General features: G+C 38.9%; 1 protein-coding gene across 9 annotated transcripts in view; it reads left to right on the top strand.

The window, feature by feature from the left end:
• The window catches only part of RTTN (rotatin), a 151,555-nt gene that overhangs the window by 2,304 nt on the left and 130,854 nt on the right, over positions 1–18,397 (top strand). For 6 of the 9 annotated variants that reach the window (XR_011542099.1, XR_011542100.1, XM_070627848.1 and 3 more), the window contains 7 exons: positions 1,420–1,506; positions 3,600–3,690; positions 5,078–5,192; positions 6,146–6,296; positions 10,543–10,708; positions 12,632–12,804; positions 15,169–15,284. Coding sequence is in view for 6 of the 9 variants with exons in the window: in XM_070627848.1 (XP_070483949.1) it covers positions 1,420–1,506; positions 3,600–3,690; positions 5,078–5,192; positions 6,146–6,296; positions 10,543–10,708; positions 12,632–12,804; positions 15,169–15,284 (899 nt within the window). In the remaining 3 variants the exon portion in view is untranslated. Of the gene's footprint in view, positions 1–1,419; positions 1,542–3,599; positions 3,691–5,077; positions 5,193–6,145; positions 6,297–10,542; positions 10,709–12,631; positions 12,805–15,168; positions 15,285–18,397 lie in introns of those variants that run through there. The other 3 variants (XM_070627853.1, XM_070627849.1, XM_070627856.1) reach the window with 3 other exon arrangements.

Raw genomic sequence — 18,397 nt, 5'->3', positions numbered from 1 at the left:
GATGCCATTGATTTTCTTTTTGTGAGACTAGTGTGACAGATTATTTCTTTAACAATAACAACAAATTTTCATTGAGCACTCGTTATTGTGTGCCAGACGTCATTCTAAATGTGTCAAACTTGGATTTTTTGACTGTGTTCTTTGTACAGGAGTATGGTGATACCTGCCCTAGCTCATGATTTTGTTGTGGGGGCCAATCAAAATGAGCTACACGTGGTATACTGCTTAAAATCAGAGCCAAAGAGACAGGGACTTAAGTCCCAGTGCTGCCACTAGTTGTGTGACCTTGCTAAGTAAGGTTCTTCACTCCTCCAGACCTTAGTTTTCTCATGGCAAAAGTGGGACAAGAAGAAAGAACATCTGGTAGAATTGTTGTGAGGATTAAATGAGACAATGCCTGTCAAGTGCTCCACGTAGGGCCCAGCATATATTAAGCATAGAATTGTTGGCTGCTACTGTTGTGTTCTTGTTCTTATTTAATGCCCGGTATAGTGCCTAGCAAACGGAAGGCATTTAAATTGATTCAAAGAAAAAAAAAAAGTGCTGATGAAATTTATGTGATTGAGTAGTAAAGGTGGAAAAAGCATGTTTTTGCTTGCTTAATCTGTTAGACCATATTTTTCTCTTCACCAACGCTGCGCTGCTCCTGCTATGACTCTGGTATGCTTTTAATAAGAACAATAGCAGCTGCCATTGATTGAGTTCTTGTGTGACTGTGATTTTTAATAATGTATTTTACAATTTCTGTCTAAGCCATAACAAATCAAGTAGAATCTTAAATCGTGAATTTTCAATCTAGTTCCTGGCAGGTGAGATTAGAGGTATAGTCTAGGGCTAATTTTCAGTTATCTGTATTAATGTTAGGAACTACTAGCATGAAAAATTCAAAGAGAAAATTACAGAATTTAGTTGTAGCCTTTTCCTCCTTCTCATTGCATCTGAACTGCTGAATTCATAATAAGATGTGATGTGGAATCGTCACAGGTGTTGAAAGATAGCACTCCAGTCCTTTGTTTGTGAGTTTTTTTTTAAAGATATTAATGAAAATTGATGTGATCAGACACTATACAATTAGAGTCAGAGAGGGGAGATGGACTAAGCAGCAGAGATGAACAATCCTTGAATAGATACTTTGTAACAGATTCTTTATGTACATTGTGGATGTTTTCATTCTAAAAAGTAATTGTATTTATTAACAGTAAAAGAGAGAGGGGATAAACCCCATCAATTGGAAATTGGTTCAGTATTCACATTCTTGTCCTCTTTAGAAAGACAGACTTCAGAGAAAAAAAAACTAGGTTATTTTTCTAGTTTTTAAAATGATTCAAAAACTTGAGAAAACATTAATATTTGATGAGTGAGTTTCACATTTAGCTAATAAAAATCAATGATGAAGTGATACTTATATTTTCTTTTCAGAATTGCCACAACCTGAAATCTTAACAGGGTATTTTCCTCAAGACAAAAGTAATTTCCAGCAGACAGAAGTGCCTCCACGGCCGATGGGTGTGTATGTGTAGGGAAGTAAATCTGCTGATCTGGTAAATAGGAAATTAATGTACTTTTCCTCATTGTTGTGAAGACACACTGTCAAACTTGAATGTTTCAGCATTGAACTGAATGTTTCAGTTGCCTCAAATTAGTCTCGGGTGTAGAGTCTAAATGGTGACACTTGATGTTCTGACTGCGTCCGAGCAGCTCTGTAAGTGGGTGGTAATGGTGCACTGGTACCTCGTGCTTATTGAACACGAAGTCTTTGTCAGGGGACGGTGCCCTGTGCTGTGCGTGTGTCAGCTCCCTGAGTGGTACTGTCCATCTAGTTATTTAAGCCGAAGACTCAGAATCATCTTCGTTTCTTCATTTATCTTTATTCCAACATCCAGCTGATTGAAGAGTTCTGATTTAGAGCCTCTCCCTGGAATCTCATCCAGGTCCTTTTGTGTCTGGTGTGTCTGGTCTCTGCTGCTCACAGGCCACCTCCTCAAAGAGACCTTCCTGAGGGCTCTAGCCGGTGGTCACTTTCTATCTGTGTTTAGTTTTCTTCCTAACACATATCGTGATCTGAAATTATGTATTTATTTACTTCTTGTTTGTCTCCCTCATTCTTAGTTTAATGATAGCTGCATACCGGGCTTTATCCCCAGTGTGTGAAACAATGCCAAAAATGTGTTAGGCACTATATACGTTCTTTGAATGAGTGAATCAATCCTCGTGGAGCCCATGAGATTGAGTTTATTAGTGTCCCCATTTTACTGATGAGGACACTGAGGCTTAGAAAGGACAAAAGCTTTGTCCTAGGTGATGCAGTTAGGGAGTGGATAGGTAAGCATGTACTTCATATTTTTCTTGCCTGCGTAGTTGAGATGAAAAAGTTGTGTGCCAGGATACATCTGCTGATGTCGGGTATTCAGATTAACTGAATTTGGAAGTCCTCTGTTATTAAAAAACTTTCATAGAAACTCTCAGGTTGAATAACAGCCTGAAAAGAAAAAACAGAAAACGTGCTCATGTGTTAAAATGCTTCACCTTTCTGGAAAAGATTTGTTAGGCTTGTAAGGAGCTTTGGTTTTGAGGCAAGATGGTAGTTCTTTGTGTTTGTGGCTGAGAGGCTTAACTGAGTGACAGTGAGAGACATCAGAAGGAGGTGAGTGTCTACAGGGCTGGTAACAATGGGTCTTTGAGTGAAGCTGTTGAAAACCTTAAGGACGATTGAGATGGTTACGCATTTCCTGTGAGTTGCAGTTTGTGAATTGATGGTGTGGCTTATTTTGGACACATCTTTACGTACGCAGTGTAAGCCTGTCCTTCCCTCCACCTACCTCTTGCTTTTGCCTTAAAAAGTAAACCCTGCTTTTATGTTAGCACTTGAAAAAAGCAACTGTGATGTGTTTGGCAATTTAATATTACCGTTATCTGAATTTAACGATTCCATGCTCTTTCAAAGCATTTGGCAGAAAGACTATTTGCCATTTGGAAGGGCTTATGTAGATACTGTTTCTCAGTCTTGTCACCTTAACTTATGCAATATGAGATCTGTTAAAAAATAATTTGAACAGGGGTAGTTTAAAACTGTGTTAGTTTCTTGGATTTCTTTTAATCTCCTTTGAACTCTGATATTTGATCTTCAACCTTATGGTCTTCAAGTTATCTTCAAAGAGGTTTAAACATCTAATACCATATAGGATATTTGAACATGACTAATTAAATGTAATAGATGATTATGTTTATATCATTTTTAATTTCTCCAATTAAAGATGTTCTCCAAATGCCAGTTCCTTTTATGTCAGATTTAAACTCTGTGTTCTGATCAACCACAGGGTAAAATAGGAAATTTAGTTGAAACTCTAAATGTCATTCAATATTGGTGTGTGTTTAATGCTCTTCTAATAATAATAATATACTTGTTCTGTTTAAATTATGAAAAGAGAGCTCTCTTATTTATCCTGTGAGGGAACAAAATTGTAGCTGACCTTGCTTGGTATAATGTAAGATGGAACTTTACTTGGAGCCTTGTTTTAAAAGGGAAGCTTTACTCTTAACTTTGTGAATCTGTCAACATTGACTTCTTGATGCCTGAAGTTTTGCTTTTCCGTTAACAGTAAATCAGACTGTCAAGTGCTTGAAGTTTTCTGCGTTTCCTTGGCTGCCGTTGACCACCACAGACCGACATGTCCTCTCCTCTAATGAAAGGTACAGTGCCTGAGGTATTTCTGGTATTTTGGTTCATTTATAGCCATCAAATCTGACAGTTATTACTATACATTTTCACCAGGAAAAAAGATACTAAGTGGCTGTGAAGGTAGTAATGGGAATATATGAAGGATTTTCAGTATTTTAAAAAGCAAGCCAGACAATTCCTGTTTGCCTTTAATCAGGCTGCACATCAAGTTTCTTTTTTCCATTTGGAATCTTGTGTACTTCTTTGTGATATTAGTCATCTCTTATTGACCAGATTCTCTGATTGGCCATTGCTTATGCCCTTGGTTAATAAAAATGGAAAAATCAAACATAAATGCAGTCTTTTTTAGTAGACGATGTATTTCGAAACATGGATTCCATGTTTTCTTCTCTGTCAGGAGAAGGTTGGGGACCACTGATCTAATCTAATCTTATGTAATGGATGTTAATTGGTTATTCCTCCCAAAAGTAGACAGCTGATATATAGAAGTTTGGAGAGTGTTTTAATGTCTAGTTTCACTTTTTGCTGAAACTTTAATTTCAATGAATGCCACAACAACGAGTTGTTAGTCTTATTTTGGTAAGAATGTGAAAAATAAAGACCAACTTGCTAGAGTTAGGGCCAGATACAGGTGGATGGTGTTGAAGGACTTTTGGTGATGGCACTTCTAAGGCATCAGTAAATTCTCTTGGAGTAAGGTATTGAGGGGGTGGAGTGCACATGACAAAGGGCAGGGGCTTGTTTTGATATGTCAGTTCTGAGTCAGTCCCTAAAGAAGAGCTAACAGCGTCTAGTGCATGCGTGTGAATGGCGAATGGTGGACTGGAGCTGGGCTGAGAGAGAGGGTGTGGTTTCTTGGGTTGGGGTGAACAAGTGCTACATCCCTAGGAGAGCAGATATTGTCTGAAAAGTTGAGGGGTATCCTCTGTCTAGTTTAAGAGGGGAGTCCCAGCTTGAATCACCTAGAGCAGAGACGAGCAGTAAGGAATCTGATTCCTAGAATTTAACTCTATACTTACTATTATTTTTTTGTCTTATTTCCTAATTCATTTAGCAGATTTCACCGAATTCTGTGCCCTTTGACCTCATTGATCTCATTTTGTAGCATTGTGATAATCTCTGGGCTTATAGTAGTGGATACCCTGTAGTCCCTGCTCTTGAGGGTCTAGTGGGGGATATAAGGTCAACACACAATTACATAGCACAAAATAGAGGCATATGGAAGAAGCATCTACCCCAGAGTTGTTTATTGATTGGGGAAAAAATCTAGGAAGGCTTCCCAGGGGAAGTGATGTCTTAGTTGAGGTCCAAAGGATTGTGATAGAGTCATTATGCCCCGAGGTTACTCAGAATCTGGTACAGGTAAACTCATTTTAAAAATAATACTATATTTTGTAGTTCTTTAAGAAGTAGTAACCACACTTTAATCTGGAACACCTGTGAACTATTGAAGGACGTTATCATGCAAGATTTTCCTGCTGAGATTTTCCTTCAAAGGCCAAAAATTGTTCAGGTGCGTATCCTGTGTAATTGTTTTCGATTTTGAAATAGACAACTTTTTGCAATGAAACAAATTTTGCAAAGTAGGAGTCCTTGGAAAGGAAATTTGCACTACTGTATTCAAAAAATGAAATATTTGGTTATTTAAATCACTTATCTTTTAACTTATCTGGATGGGAATTAGTCTCATTCGATGCATGCTGTCCATTGTGACCACCTTGAATTTACTGTTTATGGGTCATCCAAAGGAGAAATAGACTTTGAAAATGGAGTTTGGGCAGCAGGAACCCTTCTTAACAGTAAGAATAGCATCACTTTCTGAGTATCCAGTCTGTGTAAGGCACAGTGCTAGATGCTGTGGAAATATGGTCGTAATGAGCAAATCGGATGGATTCTTTGCTATCTAGTCTGTTGCTTATTTAGTAGAGAGATTGGGATCCAGCGTTGGGATTCTGGCATGTCCAGAGCATCTCACAGTGCCTCAGCACCCTCAGTCCACAACCTCGCTCTGCAATTAGAGGGCTGAAGTGCATGCCAGTGAATGGAAGCTATTAATACGTACTGCTGCACCTGTCAAATGATAGCAGAGGAAAAGCTGTTGATTACCAGCACGTGGCAATGTGATTTAGCTGTTTGAGATGAAAAGGCTTGCTGTAATTTTTTAAAAGTACTGTGTAACTTAATGTTCTGAATGGGGAATAATTCCTGTGTTCTCTCAGAATGGGTGCTCAGCTACCAGATTTTAGATATGAGAAACACAGGCTATTAAAATTTTATCATCTTATTTTGACTCATCTTCTTGCATTATGCTGTCATTTTTGTGCATTTCTCTTTCTCCTGTCTTATAAACATTTGGCAGCTTCATTTATTCCCTTTGTTGTTCATTTAACCCTCCTGAAGCTCCACATCCTTCTTTGAGGTCGAGCACTTAGTTCCTGTGATCGTTTTCATTGCTCTTTATTTCAGAGTCTCTTATCTCTGCTGAAACTGGCCTTTGGGGGAGATGGAAAACATCGCCTGGCACTGCAGTCAGTGTCCTGCTTGCAGCAGCTGTGCACGTATTTAAGAAACAGACTGAACTTTCACCGGGATCCAGGTTTTTTCTCTAGTAAACAAGGTATTTATATTTATTTGTTCACTAGTCACTAGCAGTATTTGCAGATTCTTCTGAGAACTCCCCATTATACTCGCTGCTGGGGCCTTACTGTGTATACATTTCAGAACATCAACCCCCTACTCCTAAACGTAATCAAATTGTCATCTTTGAAAACAAACTGTGTGATTGACAGAACCACTCATGATCCCACTCTCTTTTTTTATTTTTGATAAGAGACCTTTGCAGGTGTTTTTTTTCTTTCTCCCATACGTAAAGAGTGTTTTTGGCAGTTAGGGACTAGGATTCTGAGTCCCGCTATTCATGTGGGACTTTGGGTATTTTCACACGTTACGTGTTGTGTTAATAAATTGTTTGGTTTGAAAAATACCAATTTTTATTTTATGAAGACTATTTTTATTTGACTTGTGATGTAGTCATAGTATTATATGATAGTGTCAAACTTTTCAGGGAAAAAGCACCATCTAATGGCCAAATAGAGTACGAGGCTGGCCTTGTCAAAACAGTATTTACAACTTAAGATTTCTGTGTGCTTTTACAGTATGCATTGAATATTATAGTGATTTGTCATTATGCTTTACAGTTAATCCCTGTTTTGTTGAGAGTTTCACTGATCCTGTGCTCCTTGAATATTTTTGCCCTACGTTAGCTTTATTATAGATCTCACAGGGTCTGGGGTTTCCTCCTTAACTTTCTTGAGATACAGCATTCTGCAGTTGGCTGATAAGAGAGCTTTTGGGTGCCCCATATTTCATCAGAAAAAAAAATTATAATGATGATAAAATTGCTTGGTATTTCTGAAGATTTATTCATGTAGTAAATAAATATTTATTTATCGTCTACTATATGCCAACCAATATTCTAGTCTCTGGGGGTATAACACTGAACAAAACGGGTAAAGTCTCAGCCTTTATGAGGTTAGATTTTGGAATATTGGAGACAGGTAATAAACAAGTTCACTTCAGATCAGAAGTGCTCGAAGGGAACAAGGAGGGTGGTGTGACAGAAGGTGATGGAGGGAGCGCAGCTTACTTAGGTAGGATGGTCAGGGAGAGCCTCTCAGAGGAGGCGACCTGGAGGGCGAGAAGGGGCGTCTGCTTGAAGAGCTGCAGGGCGGGTGTTCCAGGAAGGTCAGAGCCTCAGCAGCGAGGGTGACGTGCCTGAGGAACGGAAACCAGGCCCGTGGGTGGAGTGTGGTGACCCGGTGCTGGGCTGGGGAGGGCAGAGAGACAGCGAGGGGAGACCAGAGAGGCAGCGGGGGCCAGAGCGTGTGGGTGGAGTGTGGTGACCCGGTGCTGGGCTGGGGAGGGCAGAGAGGCAGCGAGGGGAGACCAGAGAGGCAGCGGGGGCCAGAGCGTGTGGGTGGAGTGTGGTGACCCGGTGCTGGGCTGGGGAGGGCAGAGAGGCAGCGAGGGGAGACCAGAGAGGCAGCGGGGGCCAGAGCGTGTGGGTGGAGTGTGGTGACCCGGTGCTGGGCTGGGGAGGGCAGAGAGGCAGCGAGGGGAGACCAGAGAGGCAGCGGGGGCCAGAGCGTGTGGGTGGAGTGCGGTGACCCGGTGCTGGGCTGGGGAGGGCAGAGAGGCAGCGAGGGGAGACCAGAGAGGCAGCGGGGGCCAGAGCGTGTGGGTGGAGTGCGGTGACCCGGTGCTGGGCTGGGGAGGGCAGAGAGGCAGCGAGGGGAGACCAGAGAGGCAGCGGGGGCCAGAGCGTGTGGGTGGAGTGCGGTGACCCGGTGCTGGGCTGGGGAGGGCAGAGAGGCAGCGAGGGGAGACCGAGAGGCAGCGGGGGCCAGAGCGTGTGGGTGGAGTGCGGTGACCCGGTGCTGGGCTGGGGAGGGCAGAGAGGCAGCGAGGGGAGACCGAGAGGCAGCGGGGGCCAGAGCGTGTGGGGACTTGTTGACCTTGGTAAGGATTTTATATTTTCGTTGAAGTGCAGTGAGAAGCTCTTGAAGAGGTTTTTTTTTTTCCCCTCTGCAAATTCCTTTATTTTACCTAATTCTTTAAAAATTATGGTAAAATATATGTAACATAAAATGTGCCCTTACAACCATTCTTAAAGGTGCAGTTTGGTGGCATTAATTACAGTCACACTGTTGTGCAACCAACACCTGACCTGTTCTCAAACCTTTTTCATCACCCTGGAAAGAAGCTCTGGAACCACTGAGCCGGACTCCCCATTTGCCCTTCCTCCTGCAGCCCCTGGGTGCCTCTAATCTACTTTCTGCCTCTAAATTTGTCTATTCTAGCTACCTCATACAAGTGGAATCATACAATATTTGTCCTTTTATGTCTGGCTTGTTTCACTTAACAAAATGTTTTCCATTTGTATAGCATATGTCAGAACTTCGTGCCTTTTTTATGACTGGATGATATTCCATGGTATGGCTATACCACACTGTTTATTTATCTGCCGATGGACATGTGGATTGTTCCCATATTTTGGCTATTGTGAGTAATGCTTCAGTGAGCATTGGCATATCTGTTTGAGCACCTCTTTTCAATTCTGTTGGGTGTATACCTGAGAGTAGAATTGCTGGATCCTGTGTTAATTCTATGTTTAGCTTTTTGAGAAACCATCAAACTGTTTTCCGTAGTGGCTGCACCATTTTGCATTCTCTCCAGTGATGTATAAGCCTTCGCATTTCTCCACATCCTTGCCAGCACTTGTTATTTTCTATTTTTTAAAAAATCTTTGTCATCCTAGTAGGTGTGGAGTGGTATCTCGTTGTGGGTCTTTTTTTCTTTTGCTGAGGAAGATACACCCTGAACTAACATCTGTTGCTAGTCTTCCTCTTTTTTTGCTTGATGAAAATTAGCCCTGAGCTAACATCTGTGCCAGTCCTCTTCCACTTTATATGTGGGTCATTGCCACAGCATGGCTGTCAATTGGTGTAGGTCTGCGACTGGAATCCAAACCCACAAACCCAGGCCACTGAAGCAGAAGGCATTGAATGTAACCACCTCACCACAGGCCAGCCCATCATTGTTTTTTTTTTTCCCCTAAAGTTTGGCAACTGAGCTACCATCTGTTGCCAATTTTCTGTATTCTTTTTTTAATTTTTTCTTCTTCTTGTCCCCAACACCACACCACTACATAGTCATATAGTCTAGTTGGGGGTCCTTCTAGGTCCACTATGTGGGTTGCTGTGTCAGCATGGCTTGATGAGTGGTGCCATATCTGCACTGAGGATCCGAACCAGTGAAATCCTGGGCTGCTGGAGCAGAGCATGCAAACTTAACGACTGGGCCATGGAGCTGGCCCCTGACCCCTCGTGTTTTGATTTGCATTTCCCTAAAGACTACTGTCTAATGACTAGTAATTCCCTGGTGAAATTTCATGTACTTATTGGTCATTTGTATATCTTCTATGGAAAAATGTCTTTTGAAGTTCTTTGCCCATTTTTAAATTTTTTTTTTTTAGCTGAGGAAGATTCGCCCTGTGCTGACATCTGTTGCCAGTCTTCCTCTATTTTGTATGTGAGCCACCACCACAGCATGGCTACTGATAGACAAATATGTAGGACTGTGCCTAGGAACTGAACCTGGGCTGCCAAAGTGGAGTGCGCTGAACTTAACCACTAGGCCACTGGGGCTGGCCCAAGTTGTTTGTTTTTTAATTGTTGAATTTTAGGAGTTCTTTGTTTATCCTGGATATTAAATCCTTATCAGATATATGATTTGCAAATATTTTCTCCTATTCTGTAGGTGTCATCTTGATAATCTTTGATGCACAGACGTTTTTAATTTTGAAGTTCAGTTTATCTATGTTTTCTTTGGTTGTGCTTTTGGTGTCATATCTAAGAATCCATTTCTAAATCCAAGGTCATGAAGATTTACCGCTATATTATCTGCTAAAGAGACTTATGGTTTTTGCTCTTACATTTAGATTTTTAATCCATTTTGAGTTAATTTTTGCAAATGGTTTGAGGTAGGGTTTCTTGGATAGTTTTAAGCAAGGGAGTGCACAGTCTGGTATCCCGCTTTGGCAGTCTTTAATGTTGTAAATGAACACTGTTGTAAGTGTATGTTGGCTAGAAAGTTCCATATAACCAGGTCAGTTAGATATAAACCTAAATGTGCTAAGTGAATACTTGCCGAAAAGGTTGACCTTTAGTTTTATTTTTACTCCTATAGTAGCATTTCTACTATCTGAATTTTGTTAGTGTTTATTTGGAAGAATGACGCATAAATACTACATAATCAGCAATCTGTCTGTACTATGGGATAATTTTCTTTTTTTTTTCCCCCAGATACAATTTCCCAGAATTCTTCTTTGTCTTATTGTCATGATGTAAGAGTTACTCATCATTCCCAGAATCCTTCTCCAGGAAGCAGCAGCCCCCGGCCTTCTGTGGTTGGGCGCACAGGCCAGCGACCCAGAGGAGACGGCCAGGATTGGGATGCACTGTCTTCCAGGTGACTGTAGACAAGCCAGGTTAATGTGTGTGTCTCAGTTTCAGAGGGCAATCATCATTTTCCTCTGACTTCTCTTTCGAAACATTACCACACGTGTTGACCTTCTGTTAAATGAGTGGTTTTCGTACTTTTTTAGACCATGACCCACAGTAGGAAATAAGTCCTACGTTGTAGTTCGGTGTTCAGTACACAGACCTAAACTGCATGTGTGTGCATGTGTGCCTGTGTGTCCACTAAAACAAAGTGTTCACAAAATAGTACTCAGATTCCATGTGCTACACAGTGAACTATATTTTCTGTTTCTATTGCACTGAAAGAAGAGTGATAATTCTCACTCACTAAATTTTTTTTGCCAGCCACAAATGGAATGTGATCTAGTTTAAAAGCATAGGTTTAAATGATAGATACATTTGATAATATTTAAAACCCGTTTTTGTAAGTCTAAGCATGATTTAAATACATCAGTGTTTTAAAAGGAATAATTGGAGAATCTGTAAAACAGACTCCTTCAGGGTGCATGGTTTATGGACTCCTACTTGTTTGTGTAAACACAGACTTTTATTGTGAACTTTCTTAAAGGGATTGGCATGGTGTTTGTATTTTACCTCATCCTTAGGCTACAAGCATCTAAAAACGTATTAGCCTCTTGTTTAGTGTCATTCTGATAAATGCTCAGTAAGGCCAGCCCTTGTCTGCTGGCTAATTATTGTCTCATGGCGCTGCTGCTGCTACCAGCTAGGGCTGCCTGTACTGGCTGTGGGCTTGGTGTTAGGCCAAGTGCCGTACGCGCTTGGTCTCCTTTAGTTGTCCTCCTAACAGTCCTTTAATAGGATTGGTGTTGTCATTGCTATCATCATTTTACAGAAAACCCTGAGGTTCCGAGAGGCTGGAGCCTAACCCCAGTTTATAGAGTTGGTCCAGAGCAGGGCGGGGTTGGACAGTATGATGTGAGAGCCTGTGCTCCTAGTCCTTGCCTGGTAGCTGGTGGGGAGCAGGCCTGGTTTTTCTCTTTACTCTTAGAAAGCCTTTGTCCCTCCTTCACTAAGCTATATCCATAGGGTGTGCTCTGTGCTTGTGAATTTTCACTCCTGAGTGAGCATCTTCCTCATGGGGCCTTTCAGAGTTGGAGAGAAGTACAGCTGATTTCCATATTTTGGGATACTTTGTGTGGTGAAATTGAAGAAATGACAAAACATCTATTAAATTTTGGGTGTTGTACATGTTTCAATAGCGTTAGTGTGTCTCTGTGATTCAGCTTCAATTGTGGACAATACCAACAGTCAAAATTTTGAGATTCTTTGTAAATGTGAGTTTCAAGCCTTTCTCTAGCACTGTTACCCCACCACTTTACATCCAAGGTAAGAATGTTTTTATGGAGGAAGTCAAGAAAGATGAGATGTTCCATTTTTTGGTGTATTCAATATCACTCTGTGATGTTGAATGTGCTAATTAAAGTAATCCATTTCTCATGTTTTTCTGGCATTCTTCGGTTGCTAACATTGGCTTACTCAGAACATTTGGTGAAAATCACAGAAAACTCAGGAAACTATGTGAATTATTTAGTTTTGCCTTTATAAGTTGATTACCGAACAACTTTGCTATGAATCTGGTTACTTTCCTTTAGAAATGAATGGTTTCAGTGCTAATGTTGATTGCTACTATAGGAATGTTGACAGATTTCAAGAACATCAGTTTGAAAAGCAAAATATAAATGCATTTTTGGTTTCATTTACAGTTTTGAGCCGTCTATGGAATTTAATCTCATAAATTGGTCAAGGTTTCTACAAACCTGACCAGAACTGTTGCATGAAGCAGTATAGTTGTGTCCAGTGTGAGGTTTCTAGTTTGCAAGGCAGCAGATGTGCAGTCAATCTCTTGTGAGCTGTTTCCATATTCAATAGTTGCCACTTGTTTGTTTTGCAGTGGGAGCAGCGGTCGTGCTCCTGTGAACTCCGTCCCCTCGCCTTTGGAGATGGCGCACATAGGTCTGTCGGAGCTGGAGACCGAGGACGCGCTGGAGGTGCAGTTCCAGCAGCTCAGTCTTGCCCAGTTCTGTGTCTCCGTCCTGGAATCAGCGGTTCCTCTCCTAAGAACGGGTTAGTTGTTTCTGAAATCCTAGTTCTTTTTATATAATTGTGTTTGTTTTGTCGGTTTTCTAGGACTCTTATTTTTCTTGTTTTCACCTTCTGTCTACATTTGGACCTTTAGAATCAGTACTTACTTATCTTTTGGGATACAAATTGCTAAGAACTTAATAAGGTCTTTATTATCTCTTAATTAAACATGGATGCCACGGAGCACTGCAGACAGCGCATCCCCTTTCGTTTATGGCTTCTTATTGCACAGGCTTGCACTTCTCAAATGCTGTTTTAAACGTAAGCACTGGAAAACCTGTGCAGCTGGAGTAAGTTAGAGAAGGTGGAGCAGCATGATAGACGATAAAAAGATGTTTGGCCTTTGCTCTTTAGAAACTTTCTGAGTTGCTCTCAGTTTCATTCTCCCACTCAGTTCTTACTTAAGCTATGACACATGTTAAAGACAAAAACAAACCCCAAACTAGATTCTTACCTTTGCAGGAGTTTCTTTTTCCTAAAAACAAAAAAACCCAAAAAACAACTCAAACATTCTTGAGTTACATTTTCTCTCAAGTGTGCTGGGTAAATTTGCAAAGATATACTGAAATATGCAGTGGAATGTAGTTGTGATTTCAGCAGAGTGATAAGAACTGTGGCAATATGGCTGATGCCCAACAGTCTAGTCGTCAAACCACCGTCACTGTGTATTGAGTTCTGCTGTGCTTGGCTGTCCGACTTGGTTTTGTGTGCATGATTTCATGCGCTCCTCACACCAACCCATCTTGTCCTTCCGTCAGTGGTTGTTACTGCTTGTATCTCCGTTTTACAAATGAGGAAACAGAGTTAGAGTGGTTTAGAAACTTATCCAAAGTCAAACAGCTAAGAACAGAGACCTGAAGCAAGGTTCTTCTGAAGCTAAGGTCCATGCTCTGAAGTACTTAGCATACTGCAGTGTAAAGAAAGATCTGGAGAGAACAATGATTTTTATTCTCTAAATCTACACATCTTTAGTAGTTGATAAACTTGTTAAGATATAAATACAGGCTAAATGAGTTTTACCTTTTTTTGGTTTATATTGGCTGAATAAAAAATATATCCCATGCTAATGATTCTTTAAGTCCTGTGGCTATTTTTTGCCTGTTTGGAGGTGATGAGGAGGAAAGCAGAAGGTAGGTATATATTTGGGAAGCATTACAAATTTTTTTATTCAAAAAAAAAGTTTTTTTTATCCTGAGGAAATCTGTATGTCCTAACTTCTTGTTGACTGAATAAGTCTGCTTCTAGGCCTTTGGGGTACATATTAATTCACGTACTAATAATGTGAAACGAAGGAAGATCTGACCTTTGGCATCGTAAAGTATTTATGCTTGTCTCAGCATGGTATACTGAGAGGAACAGTTTTAGATTTAATGATTTTGCATTTAACCTTTTCTTAATTTGCTGTAAAAAGTCAGATTGATCATTATAAAGCTGTATCTTGGTACATAAAATTTTCTAAATGTTCTGTTGCCCTTTTGTGGTATATTATTGCATAATTTGTAATTGTTCAATATCATAAGAGATTTCTAACAGAACTTACTGCTGCTGTTCTAATGAAAGAATTAATCTAGACACTTAGGATCTGGTAGTTTGTTTTACTTTTATTCATTAGAAACTTACCTTTGGTATATGAGACAGGAGAGTCTTGACTGGATGTTAACCTCACTTAGAACTGTGAGTAGCGGAATTCCTTTGTGATTCTCTCTCTGTGGAGGAAGAAGATTGCTCTGCTGGGTGTGACTCTGACAGCACGGTTTCTTTAGAATATTTTTTAGATTTAAGATGAGTGTAGGCTTGAGGACCTATTTCGGATGGAAGTCCTCAAAGTTTCTTTAGCAAATGGCAGCACGAACATTTATTCCTTTAGTTATTCCAGTGCAAGCATAGTTTCCCAGGCAGTTCCTGTGTGGGAAAATACTGATTTATGATGAGGCTGAAAGCCTTCTAGTACTAAATGGGAAATTATGAGAATGCATTTTCTAACCCTCTCTGGTGCTGTGTCACCTCTTATGTATAACATGGACAGTCTTTGAATTTGAAAATTATTTTGATCTAGTGCACAGTGCTTAAGTCAGATTTTTCTATTCTCTTCTTGAGTGTCTTTCCCGCTTATGAACATGTTTCATTTGTTGTAAGTAGTATTATGATCTGAGCAGAAGTCTTCAGTGGTGGCTGTGGATTGTGACTTCCCTGTTCATCCCTTCCAACAGTTTTAAAAACTTCAAAAAAATGAAAAGAGAAACTAGGGATTTGGGGGCAGACTAACTGTAGGATTGAGTAGTATTGTATTCAGCCATTTATTTGAAAGTGAACTTTTTTCCTTCTCTCTCCTGTTTGTATTCCTAGGAAGTAGACAGATGGTAATAAGAGTTCTGGAATTGCTTGCAGAGGATATGATACTCGTTGGTGAAGCAATTTCCGCAGATATCTGGGATGACAACAGCCTTTTTGCTATAGACATGGTGAGAATCAATGTTTTCCTTGGGATATGGGTAATATATTAGTATTTTACTTTATTTTGGTCCTTTTAAGCTGGCTTCATTGTCTCATTAGTCTTTGGAAGTTTTCTTTCTTGTAGCTGTAGTATGTCCCAGGTTTATTTTGTGCATAGTATGAAACAGGCCATTTCTCAGTCACTTGAAAGAATTCTTGTCTCTTACCATTTCACTATATAGATAGATTTGTTTCAATTTGTTTTCACTTTTGGGAATTGCTTTCTCTTCATGAAAATGTAACTCAGAGATGTCTCCCTGCTATCCTGTTCTCTGGTTTATTTTTACCATTTTTATTTTAGTTTTGGCATAGGAAAGCAAATAAGTATGTAGATTCTTATTCCCCCTCCCACATCTTACAAAAAAGGTGGTATGTCATATACAGTTTTACACCTTGTTTTTACAACTTAAAAGTATATCCTGTATGTGTGAAATAATAGGTATGGAGCTTAGTCCATGTCCATACATGGAGATCTTCATTGTTCTTTTTTATAAGCTACAAGTGCTTCCTTGTGTGTTTATTCACCCAGTCTCCTGTTCATGGACAGAATAGCTAATATAAATTATGTGAAATGAGTAATGTGCATATGTCATTTCATACTTGTACAAGTGTGTCTCTAGGGTAGATTTCTTTAAGTGAGATTCCTGTCTCAAAAAGTAAATGTATTTTTAATTGTATATATTGTTGCATTCTCCTATATAGCTATACCATTTCATTCACTCACTAGCAATTTATTAAGATATGTTTTCTCTTATAGACTCAGCAGTAGGGTTTGTAGTCAAACCTCAGACTTTTGCCATTCTGATAAAGGAGATGTGGTCTGTTAGTGTAGTGTTAATTTGCACTTCTCTATGAGTAAAGTGGAATATCTTTTTGTAACTTTAAAGGATGTTTTCATTTCTTTTTCTGTAAACCATCCAGGCCTTTATCTATTTTTCTCTTGGGTTGTTGGTCTTTTGTTCTTTTTCTTGATTTCTGAGCACTCTTTAGATGTTAAGGACATTGGCCTTTTGAAACAAGTTGCAATTTTTTTCCCCCAGTTAGGTTTTCGTGACTCTCTTCATCATGCTTTTTGCCATGCAGAAGCTTTTATTCATTTTTTTATTTTTGTGTAGCTGGATTTATCAGTTTCTTTTTTAAAAATTGGTTCTGAGTTTTGAATCACAGTCAGAAAGATTCTTTCCACACCTTGGGAAAAATTTACTGTCTTTCCATTTCTTGAAGTCTACATTTTTGTCTTCCAGGAGTATTTTCCTCATATAGATTTTGTACATTTTTTGTTGTTTATTCATATAAATGTGTGTGAATATATATATGTGTGTGTTTAACAGCTTTATTGAAGTATAATTGACATAAAATAAGCTGTACATGTTTTTAGAAGTTTTTTGATAGATTTTAACATGAATACACTCATGATATAGATTAGTTTGCATTTTCTATAATTTTATGTGAATGAACTCATTGTTCTTATGCTATTTTGTCTCATTTCTTTCTTTCAGTGTTCTGTGTTATTTGTATTTCAGTAGGGCAGATAATTTTGGAAAATGTTGTGTTATATTTTCTTTTTTTTGGAATAAGTGTTTTGATAAGTAATAAACACATGTACAGGAACCTCAGGAATGTTAAATTACAGCATAATATTTAAGAGATCTGTGAACTACCAGGGTATGTATCCATGTAAACTAAAGCCATATGCATCCCTTTCTACATTTCAGTAATCATAAATCGTGTCATTTTTATATCTTTTATTTGAAATTATGTGATAAGCTTCCTTTCCTTGGAGAACTGGTGTTCTATGTTTTTTGTTTATGTCAATTGGCAACTTATGTCTTTTCTTTCTTTCTTTTTTTTCTTTTGCTTGGCTTGTCAGAGAAGTGGAAGTAAAATCAATTAGTTGTAAAAATATGTATTGACTCTCATAGTTAACATTTTTTTTCTCTTTATGTTATTTTGACCTTGGTCTGTCTGTGTTTTATTAAACTTTGTTATAGGCTGCCTGAAATCCTTGTGAATAGAGGTTAGAACAGAAAAAGTAAATAGAATACAGATGTTTATTTAATGCCAATGCCCATGTGTGAAAAACTCAGACTTTTTTAATAACACAAATCTCTTGAAAAGAGAAGCAAATATTTTATGATAGGTATAATATGTTGTTTCAAGTCCTTCAATTTCTTTATCTATAAAATAGGGATAATAGTTCTTAATCTTAGTTTTCTTTAGTCCTTAAGGTTATCACACTATTTTGTAGTACTTTTAGAAGATTTTCACATATTGAAGGTTTTCAACAGTGAGTTTTTCCTTAGAAGTGTGAAGAATGTTTTATCGGTTGCTTCTTAAATTAACTTAAATTTTCTTGGCCGGAACATTTATCTGTAAAAGTTTAGTCGTTCGCTTTTAACTTTTGGCTGCTGATCTTTTATGATTCAATGAATTATTTTTACTTTAAAGGTTAAATCTGTTGTCCAAGTGCCAAGTGGTATGTTAGAAATGTTGAATAAAACAGTACTGCTTGAAGAATCAAGCAAGTATTTGATTTACTTGTTTAAAAGAATAAATGTCTCCCAGGAAAAATCTCATTCCTTCGGCTATACATTCATAGAAGCAAACAATTAAGTAGAATTTCTTAATGTCCCTACTTTTGCCAAGTTTAAAAAGAAAGCTAGAAGGAGTATTTTTGTTGAGTCATTAAAGGAACAAAATAATAAATGTGTTGTTACCAATTCAAAAATTAAATACCTAAGGATGTGTAATCAAATCTCTAGATCTTTCCAAATTGTGCTGATAGGCGTCGCGTCTGGGACTAGCTAACTCGGTTTGTGTCAGCATGGTCAAAGGAATTTTCCCCCCTAAAATGGAATATTTTTATTTCACTTGAAGTAAATAAAAGAAAAACGTTTTCACTGAAATTATTATATTTTGTTAAAATAAAAAATGTATTGATAAGCACTTGTAAAACTTAGGTTGACCTAAAAATTATGTCATCCCTTTTTGGCTTCTCTGTGAAGTCAGGTCTCTTTTTTCCTAATTCACATGGTAAGTGAGTTCAAGGAGAAGGATCTTCCCCTCATGGCAGATAACCGCA

This window comes from Equus przewalskii, chromosome 7, assembly GCF_037783145.1.
Source record: "Equus przewalskii isolate Varuska chromosome 7, EquPr2, whole genome shotgun sequence".
NCBI classification, from domain to species: Eukaryota; Metazoa; Chordata; class Mammalia; order Perissodactyla; family Equidae; genus Equus; species Equus przewalskii.
The sequence above is the reverse complement of the archived record's forward strand: the minus strand, read 5'-3'. Positions and strand labels throughout refer to the sequence as shown.